Genomic DNA, 27,771 nt, shown 5'->3' on the forward strand with positions numbered 1-27,771 from the left:
TCTGATTGCTCACACCTGGCAATTTTGTTTTGCAGCACTTTTTTTTCCCCAAAGCTCTTTCAAAGCATAGAATGGGCCTTGAGCCAAGTATAGTATATGTTTGAAGCCTGAAATAAATGGAATGGGATTTGCAGAGCCAGCTCTAGACATAGATAAAGTATGCAGATGCTGGGGCAGTTGCCTGCTTTGCCTCTGCCAGAGACCTGCCACTGCTACTGCCAAAGGAAAAGATGCTCTGAGTAGACTAAATACTTGTCCATCCCTCTTGCAGGAAGCAGTGGTCATGGCTCCTTGTTCTGGCACGAGCAGGAGCACCATGCCTGCTACTTCATCACAGTGCTGCCATCTCCTCCAACAGCACTCATTCACAGGGTGGTGGAATTCTGCATTTCCTTTACCTCTGAGCCAGCTCTGCTTCCCGCGTTACTCTGGATTCAGCCTTTTCATTGATATTTGTCTTGTTTAAATTGGTATGCAGGATAATTAAATAATTTTGAAATCTTCCCATTAGCCATTCTGAAATATAACCCTGAACAAATCTGAGAGTATTGGAATATTTTTAATATATCATTAGGCTTCCATCCCTCAGATATTGTTCTTTCTATTATTTTTCTTGATTTTTCAAAAGACCCTCCACTCAAGTGACCCCATAAGAACCTCCCTCTCAATTTCTCTTTACCCTTGAGTTCCCATCCAGAGACCAGGATTCATTATACTGCCCGCTGTTCTCCCACAATCCTAAGAGATTTCCCCTCCTTCAATGAACTTATACTTTAAATGGGCAAGAAGAGAAAAGGGTATGAGAGCAAGTCAAGCGACAGAAAAGTGAGCTGATTTTCTCTGCGTTGGGAGCCATATTATTTGTTTGACACACCCAAGAGTCCAATGTAACAGTGCCTGGCGTAGGGAAGAGCCTGTAAAATGAATGTAATATACCCTAAGACAACAGAAAATCTGTCCTTTATAATGGAAGGCACATAAAACTAGAAAGAATCAATTTAAATAGCCCCACAGAGTGCAAGATGGACTGAGAGAACCTGCATGGATATACAAGGGATAAACTTCATGCCAGCCAGCCCAGGTAATTCCACTGAATTATTTCATCGGAGGTACAGTCAGTGCTGAATAAATTCTTTACTAAAATCAAAATTTAGCAAAAATAATTTAAATCTGTGGTGGCAGGCAGGAGAGGAGGCCTCAACAGGGTTTCAGAGCAGACAGAAAAAGAAAAACAATTTCTGAACTGAAGTCTAGTCTCTCTTGTTTTAATTAATTCCTTCTTCTAACCTACCAAACTGTAACATGAAAATAGCTCTGATTATACTCTAGGGTAGTTGTTTACATGCATATTCACCAATTCTCCAGTGAGCAGATTTCTGAAGCAGATCACTCACTGCTTAATTTTCTCAGCAAAAGGAATGTAGAAACCTATCCACAGTGAAAGCATCCATGCTCTTCAGGGGTAAAAGATAAGGGTTGTATAGTCAAACCAGAAGCAAAGTCTGAAAAGATGTAAAATACTCATCATGTCTATTGATTTTAAGCTGCCTGGAAGCATCTTCTGGGAATATTTCTCTAGATATTATCTCTGTAATCATAGTATTCTCAATTGTAAATTCAACTGCTCTGTAGCAGTGCATTTATATTTCAAATACATGAAAGTGTTGGACTGATAAATGCATTTCTAGCAGAGATCAAGTGACAAATTCATTAACTGCATCAGGTTCATCAAGGTAGAACTGGTTTTCTCAGTGATGTTTCTTCCATTTCTGACTCCAGTCATTGACACTACTGAGCTGGTGCCTGGTTCTCTTCTCCCACAAGTAACAAATACTAAAGCGAGTAAGACTTTGAAGGACTGAGATCCATTGCTTGAAAATATCTATTGACAACAGCCTTTTTGTGAAAAAGCAATTTGAGAAAACGAGACATTTAGGAACCTGGACATTTTGGGACAGTGATCTGCACTTACAGGCAACTAGATAATCTATCTTTGATTGAAAGGTTGTTCCAGAATCATGTTGTTTTGTCATTAGATGCGTTCTAATTTCCAGCAGAAAATGTAATCATGATCAGTTCTGTCCAATTTCTTCTTAAACGATCACTTTTCTTTAGGGGAAATAATTTTTGTCCTTCCCTGTCATGTTTAAAATATCAGCCATATCCCCACTCAGTTTTTCTTTTTTTGGACTGATCTAGACAAACTGCACTTTTGAGTTTGTTTTCTCAGGTGCCTCAAGTCTCAGAAAAAAAATGTTTTTGTGCATCTCTTCAAGACTGAATCCATTTCTTGAAAAGGGGTGACTGAGATTCCTCATAACATTCCCAGAGACATCACTGCCCTTTCCCCAGCATGCCAGCATTTTCCCCTCTTGCAGAAACACCTCACACCGTAGTTTACTGAAGCTGCTTAGAAAACAGATCTTTAGCCTATGTGTTCAGTGAATAAATGAAAGTTACTGAGCCACTAGATATAATTTAGGATATATCTTTAGGGATAAAGGAATATATTTCAGTCTTAAGTGTTAGCATAATTCTACTTACCATGTAAAACATGTGCCATTTTAAAGGGATGTCTTGTAATTATTTGATTCTCTGGAGGCACCAGCCATGGATTGCTGGAACCGTGCAAGCACAGACCAGTCTTTGCACAAAAGAGCTGCTATTCTCAGTAAAGTTAATCCTACTCTATATTCAGTATGATTTTATTCACACATTCACATCCCCCTACTTAAAATCATCACAGCAGATTTTGGAAAAGGTATGAAATATAAATACAAGCACAGTTGATGTATGCAGTAAATACATCCATATATTTAGAAAAGACCTCTTACGTAGTCCATTCCTAGATGACAAAATGAGTCAGTGATTATCTAAAGCTCCCAAACTTAGAGGGTCCAAGGAAGACTGTTGAAAAGTGGGGAAAAGGGAGAATTACATTGGCACTAGGGGACTTGGAAGGTAGCTTTTAATGTATTACTAATTTATGCAGCTGATACCTTAAGCATTCTAATATTCCAAATTAGGAAACATAAACATTGTTCCAAATTTGTCTCCTTAAGATTGATAAAAATTCACTTCTAGACACAGAAGTCTTCTCAGCCAGATACTTACTGCCAGCTACCCCATAATGTTCTCCATGTTGAAACAAAGCTTTAACTGTACTCAAAGAGGGCAGCTGAAGTGGTGTAGAGAAAAATTAGGGGTAAATGATTCATGATGGCCTAATTACATTAGAAACAACACTTAGTTAGTTGAAGAAAAAAACCCAGTGTAAATAGGAGAAAAGACAGCACTTAGGTGCTGATATTTGTTTTCCTGCATGTGGAAAACTATTCCTCAGATTTTACCATTATGAAAAACTCATCATAAAAATAAGTGCCTCAGAGAAGCTGTTGTGTATTATCATTCACAGCACTGGAAAGCCACTGCTAATACTGACCCTAAAGGAGACATAGAAGCAAGTATAGTTCCCATGGGAAATGTCCACAGACAACAGGTGTATTTTGGCACCTATACAATGCATTTATGGCTATTGCTTCCCACAGGAAATAACAAAATGCATTTAAACAGTATACAAACTATCAGATGTCACTGAATTATATTGCAAAGATGATCTCTAACCCTTAGAAGAGTGACTGTTTTTATTTTATAGCAATAGTTTATAAGTTTTAAGACAGTAAAGTTAACTGATGTTTTTCACAATATGCAGATGATCAGCTTCCTAAGTAGGAGACTCAAAATGAAGTATTATTAACAATTTATGATTATTTCCATGCAGATGCTGAATGACTAATTCCTATCATATTTTTCCACAGTTGCAGGAGGGAGTGTTTCTGCACCTGCTTCTCTTCCCGCAAATCTAATCATCAGTAAAATTGTACTCAGCCAGCTATTAAATTCCAGATCAGTTAATATATTTCATGCATTTAAAGACTGACAAAATATGAAGTCATATAGCCACAATAAAATGCCACAGTGATACCAAGAAAAGTGATCACAAGCTTGCAAAGCTTCACAGTCTTGGATTTTGTTGCAATAACACCCTAGATCAAAGCCAATGTTGGACATTCATATACAAACTAGAGTACCCCACTAATGCAATAAAGCAAAAGTTTGGGAAAATGGGATCTGTGTCTGCAGATTTCTTTGAGAGCTCAAACTTGTTGTTAATTATTAGAAATGTATGCAAAACTGATTAGCTTATGTCATCATACAGAGTAAGGCATCTTAGCATTTTGAGAACAGAAAGTTCATTACTTTGTTAGTCATAAATCCTTGCATTTTGTTGATACACCTGTATTGAACTGACTGCCTTGAGTCAGAATGAAACACTATTTGTGTTTTGGCAATACAAGTATTTAAAGGCACCAACAAACAAAATCAAACATTGCAAGTAGCTCCAATTCTACCGAAACTGCTCTGTCAACCTGCCTAATACAGTGATAATTATTCATTCATGTATTTATAGTCAAAGCATGGCAGTTTTACTGTAGAGCATTTATGTACTACTTTCCTCATATATTTTCTGAAAATAGTGGATTTGAAGTATATACATACGTATACTATGTGTATGCATATTCATACACATTTACTTCACAAAAGGCCACCCACATGGTTTGATAAATATAGATGGATAAATAGGTAGGTATGGTATATTTTCCGCTGACAGATTACTTAATGCTTTGCAAAATTTTAACTATATCAATTGGAGTATTGTCTGCCATATTTTTATGTTAAAATGCCTTAGATATTTCTGAAAATATAACAAAGGAAAAAAATGTGGGTGTACTCATAGCAAAAAAAATACCAAATTATATTTTTCATTAAGAAGACCTCAACCTGTCTGCTTTAGAGCTGGGACCTAAAATATTCCAAGGGCCCTTCCAGAGTGTCAATTTATGCTGTAACTAACATAGGCTTGCCAAGTTGGTTAAAAAGGCTTTAAACTAAAGTTGTGAAAGAAAACTTCAGTCAATCCCAGTCCTACCAGTTTTATGTCAGTGTCATCAGTAGATTTCCTGAACCTGAAGAGGTCCCCTTCAACCAAAACCATTCTATGATTCTGTGGTTTTTATAAACTTTCAATACTGCACACTGCAAAAGCATTAGTTTGGCAACTAAATCTCACATAGGTTCAATCTCAGTCAAGTGTTCCTGACTAGAGTTTCAAGACTGAATAAGACTTCCTCCCTTACTCTTTCTGGCATGTGAATCTTGTTGTAGTATCTGGCTTCCCAAGAGGGGACATGGAAATGGTCTCTCACCTTCAGCATTGCAGCAGATCGTGAACTAAGAGGAGCCAGTGGCCATACAGGAAACATAGTTGGGGATTGAACTGATAGGCAAAACTGGAGATGAAGAGAAGCCATGGTAAGAGCTTGTTAGAAGAAGGGGGGAAAAAGGACAAGAAATAGGATGAGAAAAAGAGTTGGGTTTTGTGCCTGGTCAGAAAGATACTGAGAGGTATGGAAGCCAGCAGGCCTTTTGCAGGGAAACACTCTCTCCTAAAATGTGTTAAATTAAGCTGGTAAAGCAACATCTCTGTATTTCTGTAGTGTCATAAACAGATATTAACTTCACTGATTACAAATGTCCTTATCTTCCTTCCTTTTCTGCTTCATGGACATTCCCAGTTTCACCATATTCTCATGCACTCTGTTAGCATCTGTGTCTGCACTGGAGAGCTACTGGTCCAGTCCCAGTAGATTACCCCAACTAGAGAGATGCATGGTTCCATAGGGGCCTGGTTTTCGATTAGGGATTTATATTTAACATATTCATTAAGGTATATTGTTCCAATCCCAGAAGCACTTTTACATTATTTAATACTGTGGTCATGGATAGTTCTGGTAACTCCAGGAATAGAACTGCCACCCCCTCACAGAAAAAGGATTGTTTGACACTTTTTATTAACTCCAGCCTTTGTTCTGTGGAGATGACAGCCAGTTACCTACATTGGCATGACTGGTAGGAAAGTAGGTAGCAAGTGCAGCTGACAGCATCTTGAAAGTCTGCAATGCTAAATCAGCACCACTACCACGTGCCTTCTCAATGAGGACGGGATGTAGAGGTAAAGTCGTGACAGTATGTTCCAAGGTGTCCCCGTGGTTCTTCCAGCTTGCTCTGCCAATGTTTCATCTCAGGTTATTAGTATTTATAAAAGCAGGTCCTTAAAATAGCTTTATGGTGTTAATAGAAGCAAAAATAGCGGTTCTTAACTCATTCATACTGGGGTAAAATAGGGCTAAATTGGGCAAGTACAGAAATCATAATAGCACAACCCAGTTTAAGGGTGACTTTCAAATCTGCTTCAGGTCTTAAAAAGCACAGATTTTAAGCTAAAATCAGACCAGGACACACTCCTTCCTTATTCACAGAAAATGCTTCTCCCTTTAACAGATGTAAGATTTGGGGTGACTTTGGCTTAAAGGCTAAAATCTGTTCACTGAGTCTTCCACTCGCAAATGGAGCAACCACAGACTTCTCCAGCTTCTGAAAAACACATTATTTGGGAAAAATCATTCAGATTTGCAACTGACATTTGTAAAACAGACCAGTGTATTCTATTGTTTTGAGTTGACTCTGGCTAGACAGCAGGTGCCCACCAAAGCCATTCTGACACTTCCCTTCTCAGCTGGACAGGAACAGGAGAGAAAATACAATGAAAGGCTCATGGGTGGAGATAAGAACAAGGAGAGATCACTTAACAATTACCATCAAGAGCCAAACACACTTCACTTAGGGAAATTAGTTTATCGCCAATCAAATCAGAATAGGGTAATGAGAAAATAAAACCTAAACCTTAAAACAACTTCCCACTATCCCTCCCTTCTTAACTTCATTCTCAATTTTCTCTGTCTCCTCCCCTCAAGTGGCACAGGTGGACAGCAATGGGGGCTGTGGTTAGTTCATCACACATTGTCTCTGCTGCTCCTTCCTACTCATGGGGAGGACTCCTCACACTCTTCCCCTGCTCCAGCATGGAGTCCCTCCCATGGGAGACAGTTCTCCATGAACTTCTCTGGCATGAGTCCTTCCCATGGCCTGCAGTTCTCCACAAACTGCTCCAATCTGGGTCCCTCCTATGGGGGGCAGTCTTCCAGGAACAGGCTTCTCCAGCATGGGTCAACCATGGGGTCACAAGTCCTACCAGCAAACCTTCTCCAGCATAGGCTACTCTCTCCACGGGTCCACAGTTCCTGCTAGGAACCTGCTCCATGCAGGATCCCCATGGAGTCACAGGGCATCCTCCTGCTCCAGCATGGGGTCCTCCACAGGCTGAAGGAGCACAGCTGCCTAATCATGGTCTGCACCACAGGCTGTAGGATATTCTCTGCTCCTGCTCCTGGAACACCTCCTCCCCTTCCTTCTCCACCATCCTGGGTGTCTGTAGAGTGGTTTCTCTCACAGATTCCAAGTCTACTCTTCAGCTGCAGTTCTAGAGAGAACTCTCCTATAAAATATGGAGAGGAGAGCATGAGGGGGCATTGCATTTACTTTTCTTACCAAAGTATTTCTTAAATAGGCATAGCAGTCTGCATGAGTCTACTCTAGGGGCAGTGGATCAATGACCACCTGTCACCAAAATTAATGAATTATTTATTAGCTGTTCTTCTCTAGACAGTGGAATAATGTGTTGATAATATTTCACTGAGAAATCCACTTTTTTTTTTTCCAAATTGGCTATAGGTCTGTAGGTATCCTCTATGATTATTTTCAGAAGGGCCACAGACAATATTTGAAGTAACATACTGCATGTTCTAGGACAAGACAAGGAAACACAACAGTATGTCCAAATTTGAACCTCACTTGACACTGGAGTCGGTCTCAATCACATCAGTGAAGTGTAAGGAAAGCTCTGGAGAAAGAAGAGGAAAATTAGTTACTTTATCATGCTGTGGCATAAAAAAAAGTTTTAAAATTTGATAATCTGAAATACTTTATCATCAGGGTTTTGAGACTGATATTTTTGCTGTAGTAAACTACTAATTTTCTGAAGTGACCAAATGATATTCTTTTTAAATAGGCTGATTTCTTATTTTCAGTACTTACAAATTTCTTAGAACTGTTTTCCTTTCAAGAAAGGAAACAACACAGTAACAGAATAGGGAGCTTTTCCCATTTTGTTTTCTTTTAAATTTGCAGTTGCTTTAGACAAACATGTTTGTCTGTTTTGCTGATTTCTGATTTTCCAATGCAAAAACAATATCCCATGTAAACTGCAGAGGCTGACAAATTAATTTTTGTGTTTTAATATCAGGCATATAAATCTTACCATTACTAATTATTTTTCGACCTTGCATATGAGAATAGGATTAGACTGACTAAAACTGACACTGATTATCTGAGACAGGATGTTATTAAATCCCTTTGGGGAGCTTTTGAAAGATCCACAACATTTAGAGCAGAGAGCTTTTCTCTGTATTAGCTCATTTATGGAGCAATTACATGGGACTTACTACCAAAAAGATGTCAGAAAGAACACTGAAAAAACAGCTAAAGTGGAATTTACACTCCTCCCATCTCTGTCAGAACATCTCACAATCTCACAGCCTTAAAATATTTTGTCAAGGTTATCTATAGCAAAGCTATTTGCTATATATCAGTTAAAGGTATGAGATAGGTTAGATTAACACTACATGGAGAAGAACTGGTAATGGATCTGAAGTCAGCAGATATTTATCCCTGTTCAAACAGCTTGTTTGCACCAAGAACCCAAATTTAATTAATTTTGCAGGCTTGAAAAGTCTAATGTTTTCATTTAAGCCATCTCAGAATTTGCAAGTTTAGTTGTTTCACCAGAAGACTCCTATGGAGGTTTTCTCAGTGAAGTGCAGGAAAACATGCAAAATGCACTGATTTGAAAAATCTCCACTCATTCTGGAAAAATCTGTGACTGAATTCCCAGATTTTTTAATTTTTTTTCAAAATTAAGATTTCACAAATGACTTTTAGGAGAAGTTTACAATTTTGTACTGAAAAGTATGCAGATACAAAATGAAAAGCCAAGTAAAGACCATTTCAAAAACGCTGTTCCTACAATGGGCTGTTTTCCTTACACCCATAACTGAGAATAAAAATACATAGTGAAGTACTGCAGTACTGCAGAACTGTGTGCATTAAATATGTACACACCTATTGATTATGAGATTTGCAGTTTGGGAACATCAGAAAAGCTGTGAGAGATGCATAATCCAAAGTAATAGTGACTTTTTGCTGAAGAACCAACAACATCGAGGTGTTAGAATCCATAGATTTATTCTCAATTCCACTCTGATTTTAAAGCTGATATTGATGTAAATTCATGTGATGGCAACACTTAAAACTTGGGGCCTCACATTTTTTCTGTCTTCCCTGGGTGTCTTCACATACTTAATCCAAGTCCATTACGAAAAAAGTTAAAAGATACTTAAGTGATCCTTAAGAACAACTCAGTGGTACAACTAAAGTAACATGCAGGGTTATCCTTTCCAATAAACACTGCTCTTCTGCTCTCTGTAGCACAGTTATTGCTCCTGAAATGTGTCCTATATGTAAAGATCTGTACGTGACCAGAAGGTTCCTACTTTTCAGTACCCACTGGTAATTGATGGTGAATACTAGAAGATAGGATTTTCTGCATGTGTAGTGATCACTGACCAGAGGGAAAGCTTATGCAAAAATTCTGGTTCATAAATATGTATATACTTGAGTGAGGAAAAACTGATTTTTTTATTGAGTTTGTCCTTCCAGGCATGTTATGTGGCATTTCTGATATTGCAAAGGAATACAGCAATACAGTATGAGGTATTCTGTATGTCCAAACACTGTAGTCCTTACTCAGATTTTACTCAGGAAAAACAAACTTTCACTTCAGTAAGAATTTGCTTCACTAAGGATTGAACAGACTGTTTTGAATCTTACCAGCATTGCTTGACGCTAATATTGGACAACAGTTCTCATTGCTAATTTGCCTGCCTCACTGGCCTTCTCCTGGGCTCAGGATCTGCTTTTGCTGTGTGTTATTCATAGCTTCTATTGCTAGTTCAGATTGCGTCTCTTTGTGCTTTTCATTCCCAGCAAATATTTTGTAGCTATTGTTCTGCTGATGGTAGATGAGCATGGAACCTGGTATGCAGAACTTGAACCTCAGCCCAGATTCAATTAACACTGTTAAACATTTTCTCACTATGGTGCTCAGAAGGAATTTTGATGACCCTCTTTCAAGGAAGCACAAATTTGTTTAAGCTGACGTTTTTACAATGCAAAAATATAAGAGCTTGATTCCCAAATCTTAAGGCCAAATGCTTCTCCAGTAAAATAGATGGAGTAGCACTCATTTACAGCCATCATAAGGTCAATTGTAAATGCTTATTCTGACCTACAGTAGTCATACAAGAAAGTTACTAAATGCGTGTGCTGTAGCATCACTTTGTTTTGTAGTTTTAATACTGCTTTAAAGTAAGATATCCTGAATAATAATTAGTACCAAATTATGCCATAGCCTACTAATATGCAGCAAATCTAGCTAGGTTATCACTCGTATGTCTTATGAGCCATACCTAGCCATGGTTTATCCTCTATTCATGCTACAGGGTACGAAATTCCTGGGTGCCAACCTGCCTATGGCAACCTAGAATTCTCCAGGGCAGGCTCGCAAAATCTTCACCTACTCTCTGGGACAGGTAACTAATAAGTGATGTTTTGTGAAGTTATGCTTTCTTTCTAACTTTCTGATGTCCATAAAAATGTTCCATTTCTTCATGTCAGTCTGTAGTCTCTCATTGTTCAGTACCACTATGTTTTCTGAACGAGGGGATTAACAGCAGATCTGTTTACTATAGTACTCTAGATGCTTGCCTCATCCAAGCCTGTAATAATTGTAATAACTTGCATAATTGTAATAACTTGCATAAAAACTGAAAGTTGTTTAAGAAGCTGCAAAATCCACAGCTGCCTTCTACCAGTTAATCTTTTTTTCTGATGGAGTGGTTCTGACAATACTGATGCGTTGCATTTTACTGTTGCTACCACAGTTATCTGGGCAGCTCACCGAACTTTCTTAATTGCTGGTATGTATATATATGTATTTATTCTCTCTCCTTTATCAGGTTTTCATTAATCTTAGGTCTCCTGAAGTAAGGATTTTCTCAATGCTATAGGTACAGAATGTTGAAAGGCTGGGGGAGTTATTACTGATTCTAGTTTACATTCCTTTGCAGCATGTAATATAAGTTTAAGTAATGACTCATTTTTCCATATTTTGCTTAGATTCTCTTCTACTTTTCTCCTGAATATACTCTCTGTTCTTTTTTGCTTGACTTTATTTCAAGTGGCAGTTATGTAGAAGAAATGTCATTCACTAATCCTAAGGCTTTCAATGACATATGAAATATTGTAATATACGTCAAAGTAAGAAAGTAATTAGGTAAAAAAAATAAAGACAGACTAAGCTTTAGATTGGTTCTTGCAGTCTATTGATTTTCTCTGAATAATGTGTGTGAATTTTCATCTTAAGAGTGCTGTTAGTGTAGGAAAGACATAAACGACTTTTTTTGGTATTTTTTCACACAGTCTGTGAGTGAAAAAAATAGCAATCTTGGAAAAATGGTTTGAATTCCTCTTTTCAGTCCCCCAGGGTTCTGCACATGCTCTCTACTCTTACCTGGGTTTAGATGAGCCTGATGCAAAAATAGCTTTGCTCTGCTGCTTGTCCTGGCTAAAATCAAGAGATGACCAGTGAAGTGAAATATAATCCAGGCATATAAAACTCTTTTACAAAATGTTTGACCTGATTCCAACTTGATTGAATATTTGGCAGTCTTTTAATATCAGAACAAATTCACACAGCCACAGTGTAATCACTGAGTTTGATCTCACATGCTGTTTTTAAATGGATGCCCACAGCAAAGTTCAGTCTTGGAACGATGTTTAGTCGTCTTTTTGTAGGGCTTGCCAAAAAAATACCCTCATTTCCTATGCTTGTAGTTCTTACTTCCAAAATAAAAAACCTTACTCTTGTGGAGGACAATACCACAGTTTATCTCCAAGGATACTACAGCCCAAAATGCACAAATCCAGGAATTTAGCTCAGGCTATTTAGCCATTTAATAAAAAAAAAGTAAAAATAAACAGCCATTGAAAGATAATTTTCATTTCCCTCCTTGCTTTCTAAAAAGCACAAAAGAGTCCAAATTTTTAGGGAAATTTTAGTATTTCCTGAAAGCTTGCTTCTTTCTTTCCTGTTGATTAAGTCAGACCTTAATCACATTGTTTCAACACATCTAGACTTTAAAAATTGATCTGGAAACTTGCTTTCCAATTATATTGAAAAATACCACCTTGCTGAAGGAACTAAAATATCCTCCAAACATTTGTTTATAAAAATGAAAGATAGTGAGTATGACAACTGTCAGCATTTACAAAATGAGGATAGGTTCTATTTTATGCTGCCTGGTGCACCTTAACCTTTAAAAAACTAATGAGAAAGCTGTAACAGTATCAGCAAGAGAGTTAAAATAAAAACCCAAGTTTTGATTAACCCAGAATACTCAAGTAATTCAATTATAAGGAAAAAAAAAAAAAAGGTGACCTGTGTTTAGGTAATCCACATCTCAAGGCACAAGAGTAATTTTTAGGAAAGTCTGGAGTAATGAAGCTGCTTCCTTACTCTTTGGGTAAGTGGTTCTTTAGGGCGTTACGCCCACAGGGTAGGTGGAACCAGAGGGCTCCTGGGTCCCCTCTGAAGAAGCACGTTGTGTATTGCTTCTCACAAGAATAGAGCAAACAGCTTTTCTGATGAATACTTGCTGCCTGGTATGGTCCCTCCACATTTGCAGAGAGCACCTTCATTTACTGGCTGACTCCAAAACTACAGAAGAGCCAGTGTCAAGGTGTTGGACTGCTAACAAGAGTTCAGAGAAATGCAGTCCTGTTCCACGTCCTTTCCCATAAACCCATAAAAAAAGAGGTGACAAAATGGAGTCTTACACAGGAAAGCCAGTGCAGGCAGGAGAGCAGGATAAAACCTGAACTAATAAATTACAACATTTGCTTGGGAGAAAGGTTGTACGAAATGACGGCACAACGTGCTGAGCAGTGGGGAACTTGCTAGAGGTGAACTCATTTATACTCTTGCAGACTAGAAGACTTCTCAGTTAACAAGTCCCAAAATAGCGTGCTGCAGTGTATAAAACAAGGTAGGGCTTGAAATAATTAGCCAGAGATGACAGATGGCAACTCCTTTCTCTTTTTTTCCTTCTCTTCTGTTGCTGTAATATCAAGGTGATCAAAGAGCTGAGGATCATTTGTTATTGTAGGAAAACTAAAAATATCTTGAAATATTCAGGCAAAATAAGTTCATTCAGGTACCAGCAGTAGCTCTCACTGTTCCTGTTCAACACCTTATACGTGAGTCTGTGTAGTAAGTTTCCCTCAGATTCAGAATCACATGTGCACAGATAAGAATCTGGGTGTGCCCAGGCTTAGGAGTATTATCGAGTCAATTTATTAAATAAAATTATTAATTTATTTACTTTAATTGTTTGCTTGTGCTAACGAACCAGTGATCTATTCTACTGCCCGAAAGACTTCAGAAAAGTCCCCAGAGTTCACCTCTCTGCCACGTTCCTTGAGTAATGTCATACAACTGTGTGTGAGGGGAACCAAATGATAAAGAACAGAGACTGTGGTAAAACTGACTGCATCAATAACTGTTAAAGGTGTCTGAAAGGTCGGTGCTGCATCTCACTCTAGGCAAGAATATTATTATTTCCTATGCTCTTTAAGGACAATATCTGGCAAGCATGGGCATTTTTTAAAGGCAAGCACTTGTGGACTCAAGTTAGAGATACAACAGAAGCTTCTATCTTGTAGGACTTCTGTCACAAAAGAGGATTAGAAGGCAACTGTGACCAGACGTAATTAAAATGAAAATTCAGTAATTTACTCAAATAACATAATATACACTGCTTATAAAGGAAAAAAAACAGTAGCAACTACAGTTCCTCTCCCAGTCCCAATCCCAGTAGCAACTCTGTCTGACTGGTCCTAGAGCCCAAAAGTATATTTTATTTTTACAACTGCTTAGTGTAGCTTTTCTGATGGAAGTGTCAAGCGAACACACCAAAATGAGCCCCTTAAGCCAGACAAAGATGAATTTCAAATTAGAGGAAAGAGAAAAGGATTGGAAAAGGAAGGAAATAGTTAAGGTGAGAGCAGAGATTATAACCTCTGTCCATCAACCTGTGTCTGGATGCTTTATACCAAATGAAACAGGAAAAAAACTCTTTTCCTTCTGCCAAAGCACATTTCTCTAGTATTCCCCTACTGCACTTCCAACCTCAGCCCTTTAATAGAAAGACTAAGATCTATTTCAGCTTGCTGCTGGGCAGTGGGCTTCACCCGTACTCATTACATTCCCATTACAAATAAACAGCACAATTCAGGAGGAACGACATTTCTGCTCCAGCACAGCTTGATCCAGATGAATCAGGGAGGTAAACAGACAGAAACAAAAGTGAGAAAGGTTTAATAACACAATTAAAATATCACTTTATAAGCTTGTGAGCTGATGCGGTAGGCTGCTTTCAGTAATTTCCAGAGGGAGTGCTTATCCATGACTACAAACCAAAGCAATCTAGAAGCTGGCCACTCAAAGCTGTAAGGAGCGATACTGCAACCAAAGGCAGCTTGCTCAATCACCTGGAGAGCTCTCTTTGGCTTCTAAATCATAAATTGAAGTCTACCTCTAATTTTGTTCCATCAATTTCTCAATACCTCACTCTTTATTTTTTTTCTCCTTTCTTATCACTTCTTGGTAGTCTGGAATCCCTAGTGAGATGCAATGCAGACTGGTAGGACTCTGCCAGACATTAAAAAGCAGTCAACAACTGTTCAACAACTTCAAATCACTTTCTGTCTGGGGCAGCCCCCCCGATAGCCTGTGAAAGCAAGAACATATTTGTTGCAGTCTTTTCTGCTGCTTTTCTTATCCTTTCATACCCTGCAACTTCACACTGTAACTCGCCATTTCTGTCAGCCAAATATTTTATGCAAACATATTGGCCTCTGGAAAACCAGAAAATGGTGGCTCTTACAGAGGTGAACCTTCTTCAAGTGTTATGTGAAGGGCAGAGAAAATGCTGTCTGAAGTTTGCCATGGCAGAAGTCACCTCCCTTCTCTCCCAGCTTCACCAGCTGACTTACTTCAGATGTGCTCCAGAGCACTAGGGAGCATTTGGACAATGCAGACAATTTGGAGTAGGGCATGAATATGAACAGAGTCCTTTATTATTGTAAGAAAATAAATATACGTTTTCTATCTCTAAAGAATGAGTCAGAAAACTCGTTCTTCCTGGAATTGCATGCCTGTTTTTTTCTCTTCCATACATATTTTCCACCTGTCCATCCCTTCATTTTCTAGCAACACAGAGAAACAAATTGAACAGGAGCAGTCCTTATTCAGACTTCTGTAGGATCACTCATTGAACCTAAAAGTTTGCATTCAAGCCACTGATGCCAACACTCTACCAGTCAGAGTTGAAAAAAATCCGTTTCCACAGACTTTAGGGAGAGCCTAACAGAGGCAGTAGTAGGTAGCTTGGAAGAAGGCAGAGATTGTGGTAACTACTTCTGCTGCTTCCACTGTTTCCCTCTGCTTTAGTCACCTTTGAATTTGGTCACAGACTGTTTCGCTGTGCATTGCACTAATTTCTCACATACTCAGGTATTTAACCTCAGAAGTGTCTCATAAGCAAAAATGGTTATCTCATTAATAGGAAACAGAAATGTATTTTGAAGATTCCAAATCAAGTTAGCAGAGGTATTAAATCAGTCCTCAGAGAGCTGGCTCAGCTCTTCAGTCTCTGTGCAGCCCTGCCCCAAGAACTATGCTGGGGTAGCCAGCGCAGCTGCTCCTGGTGAACGGGGCACATCCTGGTTTGTAAGTCCACATTCTCCCTCCTCCAAGAGCTACTCTATGCCTTTGCTTACTTAGTGCTCTGCACAATAATGCACTCCCTGATTGCAGGTCTGGATTCTCACAGTGCATTATCATTTGCCCTTTGCATTTTTCAGTTCACTGGGGGAATCACAATTGCCTGCTGAACAAACTTCATTTAAAATAATCATAGATTATCTAAAATTTAAAATAATATAGATTAGTACCTATTTCCGAGAGCTGTAAATTAATTAATGATATTTCTATTTAATCCATTCAGAGCGTTAGGTTATGGATAGCATGTTTAAATAAAGGAAAACCTGTATGTCTTTATTATGAGCAGATTTTAAAAATCTTGTCACGTTCCACTGACAATAATGGCATTCACTTAAGATAACTCAGTGCTGACAGATGGTCCTCTAAGGGATTTTTGCATGTCAACATGTAACTGAATTTTCATATCTTAATCACCTCATATTACAGCTAATACTCAATACCCTTGTTGGACAGATATGTCTGTGGACTTCTTATATTTACTATAGAAGTCACCCCTTCTGCAATGAAATGCTGACTCCTTTCAGTATACACAAAAAATAATTAAGTTTTTTTTTAAGAGAGATCTCTCTTCTCTACCTCTAATTCATAAGCCCAGCACAGTTTATACTTATTTACCATACGATGTCTCCTGCTGGGTCTGAATTTTTAATTGTGCGAATTATGAAAGAGTGAGGTACTCATGTCCAAAGTGAAGAAAATCTGCCTTCCAAAATCCAGTGATATACCTATTTTAAAGTAGCTGTATCAACTCAATAGGTGCTCCAAATAGACTTTCACGCTAAGGATTTATCCCACAGCACTTCAGACTTCAACTGCTAAACATCTCTTTCTTTTCCCCACCTCCCTTCCAAATGACTGTCTTTAATATTTCTCATAAAGGATCCCTCTTCTCTGGTTTAAATTCTGCCAGAATGCCTAGAACCTAAGGAAAGGACTCTGTTACTTGTTTTATGTGTCCATCAGTCATCTGGAAACTATCTGAGCTCCAGATTTGGATCACCCACACATTTGTTCTGAAACATATGTACAGGCCTTCCTTCTCACAATCCAAACCCAGCTTCAGGTTGTTTATTTTGAAAATGAGTACTGAAAAGAAAATTCAAATGGTTCAATACTTGCAAAAAAAACCTCCTCCAAAAGCTACCTATCTATATATGTGTGTATATATATCTACAGAAAGAGAGATCTGCTTGCAATTTGACAGGCAAACTGTTCATATGCCAAAGTTTCAAATATTTAACAAACTTCTTTGAAAGTAATGGAGAAATTCTGTGGATGTTCTGTAATGAAAATTAACGCAACAGAGCTTGATGAAAAATTGAAAAAGAATAGGTAGGCTGAAAAATGTCTGCATGAGCCTGAATTTATAGGAAAATGCATATTCTAGAACTTGGATAGGCATTTGCCAAAGCACTTCTTTAATGAAAAAGGAACCCTCTGAATAAAGAGCACAAGAGCAATGGGATTGTGGACTGGACCCTGGGTCTGAGTTGCAGCATGTAATCTCTATTCCCTGTACAACTAATTTCAAGTCTGTAGTTGGAGTCTCAGACCCTGGATCTCGACTTCGTAATTTGATCCCATCCCCCTCCTAATCAGATGGAACAAGAGTAAGGTGAGACACAAAAACTACAGACAGGGAAGATAGTTTTGGCATTGCCCTTTTGAAACAGTGACCGTGATCATGTAACACATAATCAAAACTTGATTAACATAGAAATCCAATTACTGCTTCATTAAAAATCTTTCATTAATATAAAAAACACTTGTAAAATGCTTGGGCTTCATTTCCCAACAACTACAACTTGAAAAAACATTGTTGAGGGGTCAGATTCAATGACACAATTGTTATCTCAAAGCTATTCCTCTTAAGCTGAGGTTTGAGTGCCTTTCTCACAGCACGTCCATCTTGGGCACCGTGCAGATCTGGCATGACCTATTCCAGAGGTACGTTCAACAAAGCTGTGTTGGTACAAAAGGTCCTGGGTAATCCAGACTACCAGACATGGATCAGCAGAAGCTGCTGAAGCCAAAATTCCTTGGTAGTCCCAAAATCAAGCTGAAAATGCAGTCCAGCTCTATTGAGGAGCAACGCAGCAGCACTGAGGACCTGTTGGCATTTCTGTCAGCTGTGAATGTCTCCAGAGACCTCTGTGTCCAACCTGCTGCTCCCTGGGGTGTGAGCTACATGTCAGAAAAGTGTCTCCCCCCAGACCCTTGCCTCCTGCCTGGCTGATGGCCCTCATCTCTGTGATGATCAGCTGCATTCAAATATCAGAAACAAAACCAGGGATGTGGCTGGCTGCACTCCTTGAGCCAAACAGCCCATCTCTTTGCAGAGACCCACAGCAGACTTACACTTTTGGGAAAATGATTCCAGAAAAGCAAGTGCATGAAGCTGCCCCAGCCCCTCTGGCTGCCTACCATGGGTGACATCAGTGGTCCAAGTTGCCCTTCCCAGAGAACCCTCTCCTGATCTTTATATTCCTTCACATAAAGCACCTGTATAGGGCTAACTGGTTTTGATTTTTCTCTAGATAAAAAAACAGAAGAAGAAATTATTTTTGAAATTCTGTTCCAGAATACGTTTTTTAAATTTTCCTCAGTGCACCCAAATTCCTGATCCTACAAAGTCCTTTTTTAGAAAGTGACACATTGCAAATACAAAACAGATCTGAAAAACACTTTAAAAGCATTTTGTAGTTTGTTTTTGTGGGCCTCCGTGCAACCTAAGCAAAGAAGAAAGGCAATACTATTACCTCATCTCACACACACAGAACTGAGTCAGGAAGAGGGGGAGTTATCTGATGAGATGTGGTTGTCTACGTCTGAGATACTTGACTAGATTCCCTTTGTAATTATCAGAAATGGGTACTTCCAGATTTGCGTCAACTCATCTAAAAGCAGGCTTCTAAAACAGGTCAGATTAATTTCATCCTGATAGTGCCTGCACTTGACTAAGAACAGGAGCCAGAGATGACCAGCAGTGGGCAAGGTCAGTGTTGCCTTAACTCTCTTGACTGGTGTAACACCAGGTACGTTTGGCAAAGCCAGATTCAAGACTCAGAGCCCCAACCCCCAGTTCTTATCAGTTCCCATGTTCTTTCTTCCAAGACAGGCTATTTACCCACAAAATACAATTAGTTTTAGTTAGGATTTCACAGCTGCATTAAAACGTCTGTTTCACTACCCAGAAATGAGAACATTTGATTTTTTTTTTCAGTATATTTGACATAGGCATTTATCTTGCCCTTGTTTTGCATTCCTTTCACTGCTAATTTCCCTCCTAACGCCTTTAATCATATTTTTTTCACTCACTTCAAGAGCTGTGTGAAGGAATGTAATCAGTCCATTCAGGGAGAATTTCGCTAGTTGAAAAAAATGCACTTGCTCAGGTTTTAAGCAACACTGCAGAACCACCCTCAAAACAGAGCCCTGGAGTGGCAGGCAGATGTGAAAGGGTTGCTGAAGCAGTTTGACCAGCGAAGTGGAGATGTGCGGTTTCTGGAATGCTCCACTGATGGGACAGACTCATAGAAATCAACTCTCATGGAATAACAATCCAGGGAGCATCCTCTTTGCTTAACAAAGAGTAACAAATTCTGTTCCTCTGAGGGTAACAGAAATCCTCTGGCCTCCAGGCAACTGAACAGCCCCAACTTTGCATGCCATCACTCCTTTGTCATCAGACCATCTGCCAGGCAGATGAGCTGGCAGAAGATCAGACAGGTACAATGAAAACCTGCTTGTTTTCCAGCACACCTTCCTCAGAATAGGCTGTCACCATGTGGCATCTCAGCTTTGCCTGAAATCCAGTGGAAATATGTTCGCCTGGATCCTCTCCAGCCAGCACTACAGATTAATCCTGACCGACATCTGCAGGCTGAGATAATATTTGTGGGCATAAATTTCCGTGCAAATATATGTTTTCATATCTATTTTATATATGAGAATAAACAGAGCTAATTGGTGAAAATAATGCATTGGAAAGTTTAAAGACCTGTTTTTAATAACTTTTAAAGTAGATTCCCTTGAGAGGTTTTCTTCCACCAGTCTAAATATTTAATATTATGTTTACTGTTCTTGTTTTTAAAGAAATATTTTAATGAAACAAAGTAGTTAATGACTTGCAAACCACTGATTGTCACAGGAGCAGGACTTTAAAAAACATTGAAAGAAACAGAGAACCACTTATGCTATAGATGGAATAGTCGACAGCATTTTTGAGCCTGTCCCGTAATTCCATACTCTTTCCTGCTCTCCAAGTTTCATAAAGATAATGAAATATAGGATTTGTGTTTTCTAAGACATAGCACTATGAGATTTCCAGACAGTATTTTTTATTTGCTAATAAGTCCTCTCCTTTCTCCTGGTGGTACTTTTTTCATTCAACTCTTTTCTTAGTTTTACATATATATATATATATATATCAATAAAGAGCTGTGAGGACCAACTATGCATAGAAGACAAGTTATGAATTAAAATATAGTGATTTAGCAGCATTAAAAAATTGCTCAATTAACTTGTCTAATTAACTGGTATGTGACAAGCAGCAACAAAATGCAGGTAATTAATGGAGTTGATTGGTTTGGAGAAAAGCAAAAATGTTAAATGGTTGACTTTGTTACTCCATATTTCGACTTTTTTTTTTTCCTTTTCAATTCTGATTAAATTACCACTACCAAATTTACAGGGGTACAGAGCAAAATTAAGCCCTCCTCATGAAAACCTCAGACTTCTAGAACAACAAAAAAACAAAGCAAGACAGAATAAGGAATGATAATCCAAGCATGCCATTATGTGATAGCACTGGAAGCTAATGGTAAGGGAAAGGTTTTCAGAGAAAGAACATCTGTTTAGTGAGAAATGCAAAAAAAACCCCCACAAAAGCAAAAAAAACAAATATCTTGTGAAATACCTTAGATTTGTACAAAACAAAAATTGAACCTCTGATCCTGCTATTAGAAATACAGAATTTGATACATTGCAAGCTCTTGTTCTTTCTACTGTTTCTCTCACTTGCTTTGCCTTTGTTTCTTAGGTGCTTGTTCATACAGAACCAAAATCAAGGGAAAACAATAGGGTTTACCTCAAACCAGTAATGTATCTAGATAAGTCTCAATTCATGCAGAAATCAAAACCATCCTGGGAATCCTGGGAAATCTACTCTCAGTGTTGCAGCTATTAATATCCATTCAATGGTTACAGTCTAAGATTTGGGAAAATTTCCCTATTGTGCCATTCATGAGCATAAATTTTGTTGTGATATTGCTTAAAGTTAGCTATCTTTTCAGAACTTGCTTGACTCAAGAAGAATATTAAAGCAGATGATTTAATGCTTTCCCAGTTGGGGTCTTTTCTTTCTCTCTTCTTTTTTTTTCTTCCATAAAATTGACTATAAGTTTTTTGCCATTCAGCATATTCTTGTCAGAACAAGATTTCTTTCCTTCTAAAATTTTTACCTTTCAGTCTAACAACTTGTATTTTAATAATGACTTAATGTTAGGTGTCTACTATTGCATCTTAAATAATCTTATCATAAATCAGGTGTTATTCTTCCTATCTAAAAATTATACATTCTCTTAAGAGCAATCAGCCATTTTAATGTTGATCATGTGACTCAAAGTACACCATGAGTAAGGGTTCTCCTAGGTTTGGGAGGGTTTAAGGATGCCACCCTATCATTCCAGCTTGGGTGGAAATGAGTAGAGGTTTTTAAGAATTATGGTTTGCTGGATGAGAATAACTTTGATCTTTGAAGCTGCCTGAGTTATGCCTTAATCAGGGGGAGTTTTTTCTTATTTTGAACAAAGTTACAGCTATGCTTTACCTCCCAAAACGTTATGTGGAAGAGCCCATGTATGTAGACTGTTTCAGTAAAGCTCATTAGAATAGGCTTGATTTTAATGGAATGAATTATTCTGAAAGCAAATAATTCAAGAATACAAACACTTCAAAGTGAACTTCAAGAGAGAAGACTGAGCTTGAAGTTAAGTTTATCCTTCTAGCACAAGCTTCAAGCCGCCAAAACCTACCAAACTGAGACCCAAAGCAAGAAGTACTTGCAGGAGGAAGCAGAAGACAAAGTTATTGGAGGCCATTAACTTTCCCCTTTTTTCTCTTTTGTTAGGCAGTCTCTAGCTATTACTGACTTAAACATCCCTGGCATTCCCATTATATTTGTATACCAACAACCCGTCTTCCTCCCAAAGATCAAACTTCCTGAGTCCAAAACTTCCCAGTGCAGCAGGATGCTCTAACCTTCCCTAATCTGGTTTAACTTGCATTAACTGCATTTGCCCAGCATAGAGCAGCAGCCTCAGCCCGGCCATTTTTATCCAAAATCGTAGCTGGAGGACCTGCTGTCTACTTTTTGTACAAATCCTAGTGATTAGATTTTTAGAGCAGCAGAAGACTTGAGATCATAGCTCTTTTCACTCTAAACAGTTTTGGCACTGTAACTCTCACTTCACAGAAGAAAATCCAAGTTGCCAGGCTACAGGAAGAAAAACTGACCAAGATGAGCAGATGATTAACAAGAACAACAGGCCAGAAGCAGAGCAAGTGAAAAGTGGTATGATGTGGTAACATCATGAATGAGGACATGTAGAAATGAGCAGTATGGGTTCTCATTTCCCTAGACAATATTGGAGTTTATTTCACCAAGAGAAATATAAAAATTAAATTATTGCATTAACTGTAACTGCATTAAATGTCTGAATCAGAATATATTATTTTAAGGGAATATAACTATAAGTGGTAATCTAAGTATAACTGTGACCACGCAATATGTGCAATTGAAATAGAGCACTGTGTTGGCAAAACATTAGGCTGTTTCCCATCTCTGAGCTGCATGGATCAAGCAAGCAACAATTGTAAAGCTTTTGCATTAACTCACTGAGCTCCTATCGCAGCTTGTAGAGAAGAAGCCAGTCACGCTGCAGACAGCTCAGATAAGTGTTTCTTGAAGATTGACATGTTGTTCCCAATCCTCTTGTCTAATTAAAGACCCAAAATATTATTCTACTGAAGCTGGTGGCAGTACTCACTTGACATCAAAGCGAATCAACATTCACCATTCTTTTATGAAGAATTATTTTTACCATATGATTAAAAAAAACAAGATAATTCATAATGCATCATGTGGTAGCACTTTGTCTCTAGGTGATGGCAGACTCCAGTTCCACTGTGCCTCAGAGGTTCCACCTGAAGCCAAGAGATCAGCTCAATATTGAGGTTGCAGTTCCTGGACCAAGTTACAGTCACCTCCAGAGGTCCCAGCTCTGATGGGAATCTCATCCTGCTGTTCAACTGACACACGTGCTAGAAGACTGAGGAGCTTACAAACTAAATAGACAAGGATAAAAATATGTCCACTGTGCAGATAAGAATTGAGGCACGTGCAGAACTGGCTCACCTGAACTGGCACAGCTGAGCTCCAGTAAAGCAAGGGAAAGATCCTCAGGTTTATTGCTGCAAATCCAGAGGGACTATTTGGATGCTGAGAACGCACGCAGGATCACTCTCGAGGAGAAAAGACAATGCAGAAAGAATCGTACCTTGCAGAATATATCACTTAAGGAGTCTTTTTGCTGTGTCTTTTGCAATCAGGCATGTCTATCTCATATTGGCCTTATTAGCCACCAGCGTGCTTGTAACAAACGTGGATAGAGCCTTTCCCAAATCTTCGTTTGTGAAGCCTAGCCATGATGATGATTTGGATGCAGATGGCATATTGGCCTTCCTGACAAAAATTTTGCATGGATCGCCTGGCTTTATGCTGTCTTATATCATCTCTAAAATAGAGAAAACAATAAAGTGAAAAACCTCCTTTCCCCAAATTCTATGCCTAGTGCTTTGTTTTGTCAAAGAGTATAACTAAAGCTAGCTTAAAATCGTGGCATAAATTCTTTACTGAAAGAACAGTAAAAAATTGGGGATTACATCTGAGTCTGGGAATTCTTGGCTCCCAGCTAAGTGGGGGAAAAAGGGAAATAGTCATAACCTTAAAATCGTGATTATATTAATTACCATTTGCCAGATGAAATGCTGAACAATAATATCTCTACCGTCTATATGGCCAGGGATTGGAGCGGAAATGGAATCAAATAGGACAAAATTTTCCTCCTCCACAAGCTTGTAATTTGGACTTTAGGCAAGGAAATATTTTTGCATGGTTTATTTAGAGTTGCTGCTCTATAGGTATCTGCTACTTCAATCATAGTATGGTAAGATAACTCTAAATGAAAAGTTCCTGTGTGAAACCAAACTCTAGACCATGTTTTGCATTTTAATGAAGGTTCTTTCACAAAGTATTCCATTATGGATAATGAGATAGTAGCAAAAAATGCACTAGACAGGACAGATGGGAAGATAGTCAACTACCTATACCAGAAGATTTTCAAAGTACAGTAAACAAATTATGAAGCACACTTCTCTGGCTAGATGCCAACCTATACTCTAGGGAACTGGTCAAAGGGTGGATCATGAAAAGCCTTTTTGGGAGCAGCTAAATTCTACAGCTGTGGTCTTTGTTTTTCTAGTACTTTGCAAGAACAGAAGGGGGAATTACGAAAGCGTCTATCGTACACTACCCATAAGCTGGAAATGCTTGAAACGGAGTTTGATTCTACACGTCAGTACCTTGAAATAGAATTGAGACGTGCTCAGGAGGAACTTGAAAAAGTAACTGAAAAACTGAGAAGGTTAGTAACTAACTTTTTGAAATAAACAGTTATTAGGAATTTACAAGAGACTGTATTAAAGATATTTGTAAGTAAAAATAAGCATAGTTGCAAACATGCATAATTTATTATTTATTGACTACATATTATGTTTTCATATTGAATATATATATTTCACTTATCTGAATATATTTTACATGCCACATGAAGTTATTTACATGTGATATGTAAGATGTCTCTGTACTAAAAGCAAATATGCAAATAGTAATGCACCTATATAGGTACATATATGGCATTGTTTATGTATAAACCTGCATGAGGATTAGTGCCACATTGTGTTACAAATACAAAGGTTATAAACACACTACATATACATATATTTATACTGCATATATACAGATTTATCTTTTTTTAATGACTTTGCACATTTTCTTTTGTTACTCTTCATTGCACTGATACAAGAGAATTTGGCTCTTCATCACTCAAAGCCAAGATTATGTTCAATTCAAATAATATTAAGACATTTCGCATTATGCTACAGCAAGTAATTTCTTTTAATCTCAAGTAGAATGGAATGATACTGAAAAGCTATTAGTTAAAACTGTTGTGACCATGGTACAGTGCTGTTTCAAAATGGGGACACAGTTAATATTAATGATAAATTGTGTTAAGCAAGCACTCCTGACATTCCTGACAGTGATTAAAATTGTCTGTAGTCTAGCTTTAAATTTATCAGTGATTCTTAATATCCATTTTTTCATTTGTTTGCAAAACTTCTGATACTAGAATTATCCATTTATGCAGGAATGTATTTGCGTGTCTTGTGAGACTTTCCTAAACTGATGTTGTAATGGAACTGTTTGATTTAGTTCATTGGATGAGTCAAAATTAAATTCAGAACAAATCATTCCAGGGCTATACACAAAGAAATATTTTTCATTTCTTGCAGAAGGCAAAAGCCAAACCAAACAAAGCCAGAAAACACCAATAAACTGAGTCAACCAAACCACTAAATGAAAATTTTAAACAGAATGAATCTGTAAGATCATAATTTAGGAAACATCCTAGTGTGGTCTTATAGCTTAAATGCTTCCCTATCTGGGGATGCTTCTTAAAACAAGACTAAAATATGCAGGTGACACAGGGATTTTGAAATCTACACATGTCTATCCAGAGCAGTCTGGAGATTCTCCGAAACATTTTTTATTGTTAACAATATTTTTCCTATCATTTCACTTAGAGTAGAGCCATTTAAAGTAACTTCATTCTTGATCTAATTTCCTCTGATACATTCCAGGATAGGGAACACTGGTACTCTTATTTTCTGAACCATTAATTCAGACAGCTGTCATAAAGCAGCAGAGGGGCTGACCATCCCACTTCTGTTAAAACAAAGGGGCTTCCTAGTCAGTAGGAAGTCTCTTATCAACTTCACTGGGCTCTAATGAGTTAAGCACCCTTTGAAACTCAGGCCAAGTGCTCACTGCAAAGTCTAGCACTCATACCCAAACATCACATTAGCAGAACTGACTTTCCAATATTCTAATGGAACATTGTACCGTATTATGAAGAAAACTTATATTAAAAATTATGTTTCAGGCAGGTGATTACTCCCCTGAAGACATATCATAATGGAAGCCAAAAATATGTTACGAGGTGAGCTTTAAAAACGTTTCTATTGAGAATAGCAAGGCATACTGCAAGTTGAATGACTAGATTTCTCAACCTGGAGAACGATAATGTCTGAAAAAAACCCTGTCATCCAACAGCATGTCAGCAACATGTCACAGAGGAAAAGCAATATGAGAAAAACAAAGAAGTAGAATTAGTTTCAATAATGTGTCTCTTCCTTTATTCACTGCAAAGGGAGAGAAATTTACCCCTCCCTAAATAAATAAGCCCTCTGTAATAAGATCCCACTTGCATACTAGAGAACATTTCTGTTATTAAATTTCCATTACTGTAAAGTGGAAATTTTTTCAAAGAGGCTGAATGGTCATCCTTTTTTAATCCTTTCTGAAACTCTTTATCTTAATTTATCCAGAATTAACTGTTTTGCTGCTAGACCTCCCCTCTCACCCAAGTGAGAAAGTGACTCATGCGGCTCAATGGTCAAGTTTTCAACCTCACTACAAACATTTAGAAGTAGCCTCTTTCTTTTTTTTATCCAGAGAAAAAGCAGAACAGTGCTGAGTAGGTTTGAAAATATTAACTGTAAAGTTCAGTTTTGAAAAGTGACTGAAAAGAGATTGGGGTTTTCATATACCTCACAGTGGATTATCATGGCTTTTATGAATTAAAATTTAAAAAAAAATCTGAAACCAGTCTTGGAACTAATTCTGGACTCTGAAGTTCGCATGGTGTTTCCTTTTTGAGACCCTACTCTGGATAACAACTTGTTGAGGTCCCCACCCTATCTTTTACCAGGAAATAGGGTAAAACCCATACCAGCATGTATTTAGCAGTGAAATTAGCCCCCACAAATTTTCGTTTCACCAAAAGCAAGACAATTCACAGACTGAAGGGGGTCACAGAAGTCCTGGGGGGGAAAACTCTCTTGTTTTCATATGGAAGTTGGTGTAACGTGTGACAACAGAGAGACAAAAGTTTTCTTGAACAAGAAGCTGCTACTTTAACAGCCACTCTTCAAAAGTAACTGCACTCTGGGAGAAATTTGCTTCTGTAAAGAAAGCATAGACACTTAATGTTTAACACAGTCAGAATATTTTTCATTAGACCCTAATTTGATCAAGAGTCTAAACATGCATTTAACGGGTGCAGATACATGCACCTCGAGTCACATGCGTAACATCTAATAATACAAACAAGACAAAAGCCATCAATAAATGATAATAGGTTATTGACTCACATGAGTTTATCCTTATAGCAGTTTCACAGGGTAATGAAGCTGACCTACTCTTCACCTTATTACAAAGCCAGATTTACAATGTTGAAGTATTTCATACCTCACAACATTCAGGCTACCTGGGTGTCTGTTTTCTGCAAACAGGGTTAAGTTACCATTTGTTCATCTGATCATTTTCAAATTTTAATAATTTCCCCTGCTCTTTATTTCTCCTTTGCTTTATTTTAGAGTTTAGCCCAAAG

The 27,771-nt window shown here is 38.0% G+C and overlaps 1 protein-coding gene across 6 annotated transcripts in view; it reads left to right on the forward strand.

The window, feature by feature from the left end:
- Nucleotides 1-27,771, forward strand: part of BEGAIN (brain enriched guanylate kinase associated) — a 160,970-nt gene that overhangs the window by 75,877 nt on the left and 57,322 nt on the right. For 3 of the 6 annotated variants that reach the window (XM_051769571.1, XM_051769568.1, XM_051769570.1), the window contains 3 exons: nucleotides 10,578-10,667; nucleotides 24,523-24,684; nucleotides 26,263-26,319. In XM_051769571.1, the coding sequence (XP_051625531.1) occupies nucleotides 10,578-10,667; nucleotides 24,523-24,684; nucleotides 26,263-26,319 (309 nt within the window). The remainder of the gene's footprint in view (nucleotides 1-10,577; nucleotides 10,668-24,522; nucleotides 24,685-26,262; nucleotides 26,320-27,771) is intronic. The other 3 variants (XM_051769573.1, XM_051769572.1, XM_051769569.1) reach the window with 2 other exon arrangements.

This window comes from Manacus candei, unplaced genomic scaffold, assembly GCF_025592945.1.
Source record: "Manacus candei isolate 608988 ecotype Guabito, Panama unplaced genomic scaffold, ASM2559294v1 h1tg000109l, whole genome shotgun sequence".
In the NCBI taxonomy this organism is placed as follows: domain Eukaryota; kingdom Metazoa; phylum Chordata; class Aves; order Passeriformes; family Pipridae; genus Manacus; species Manacus candei.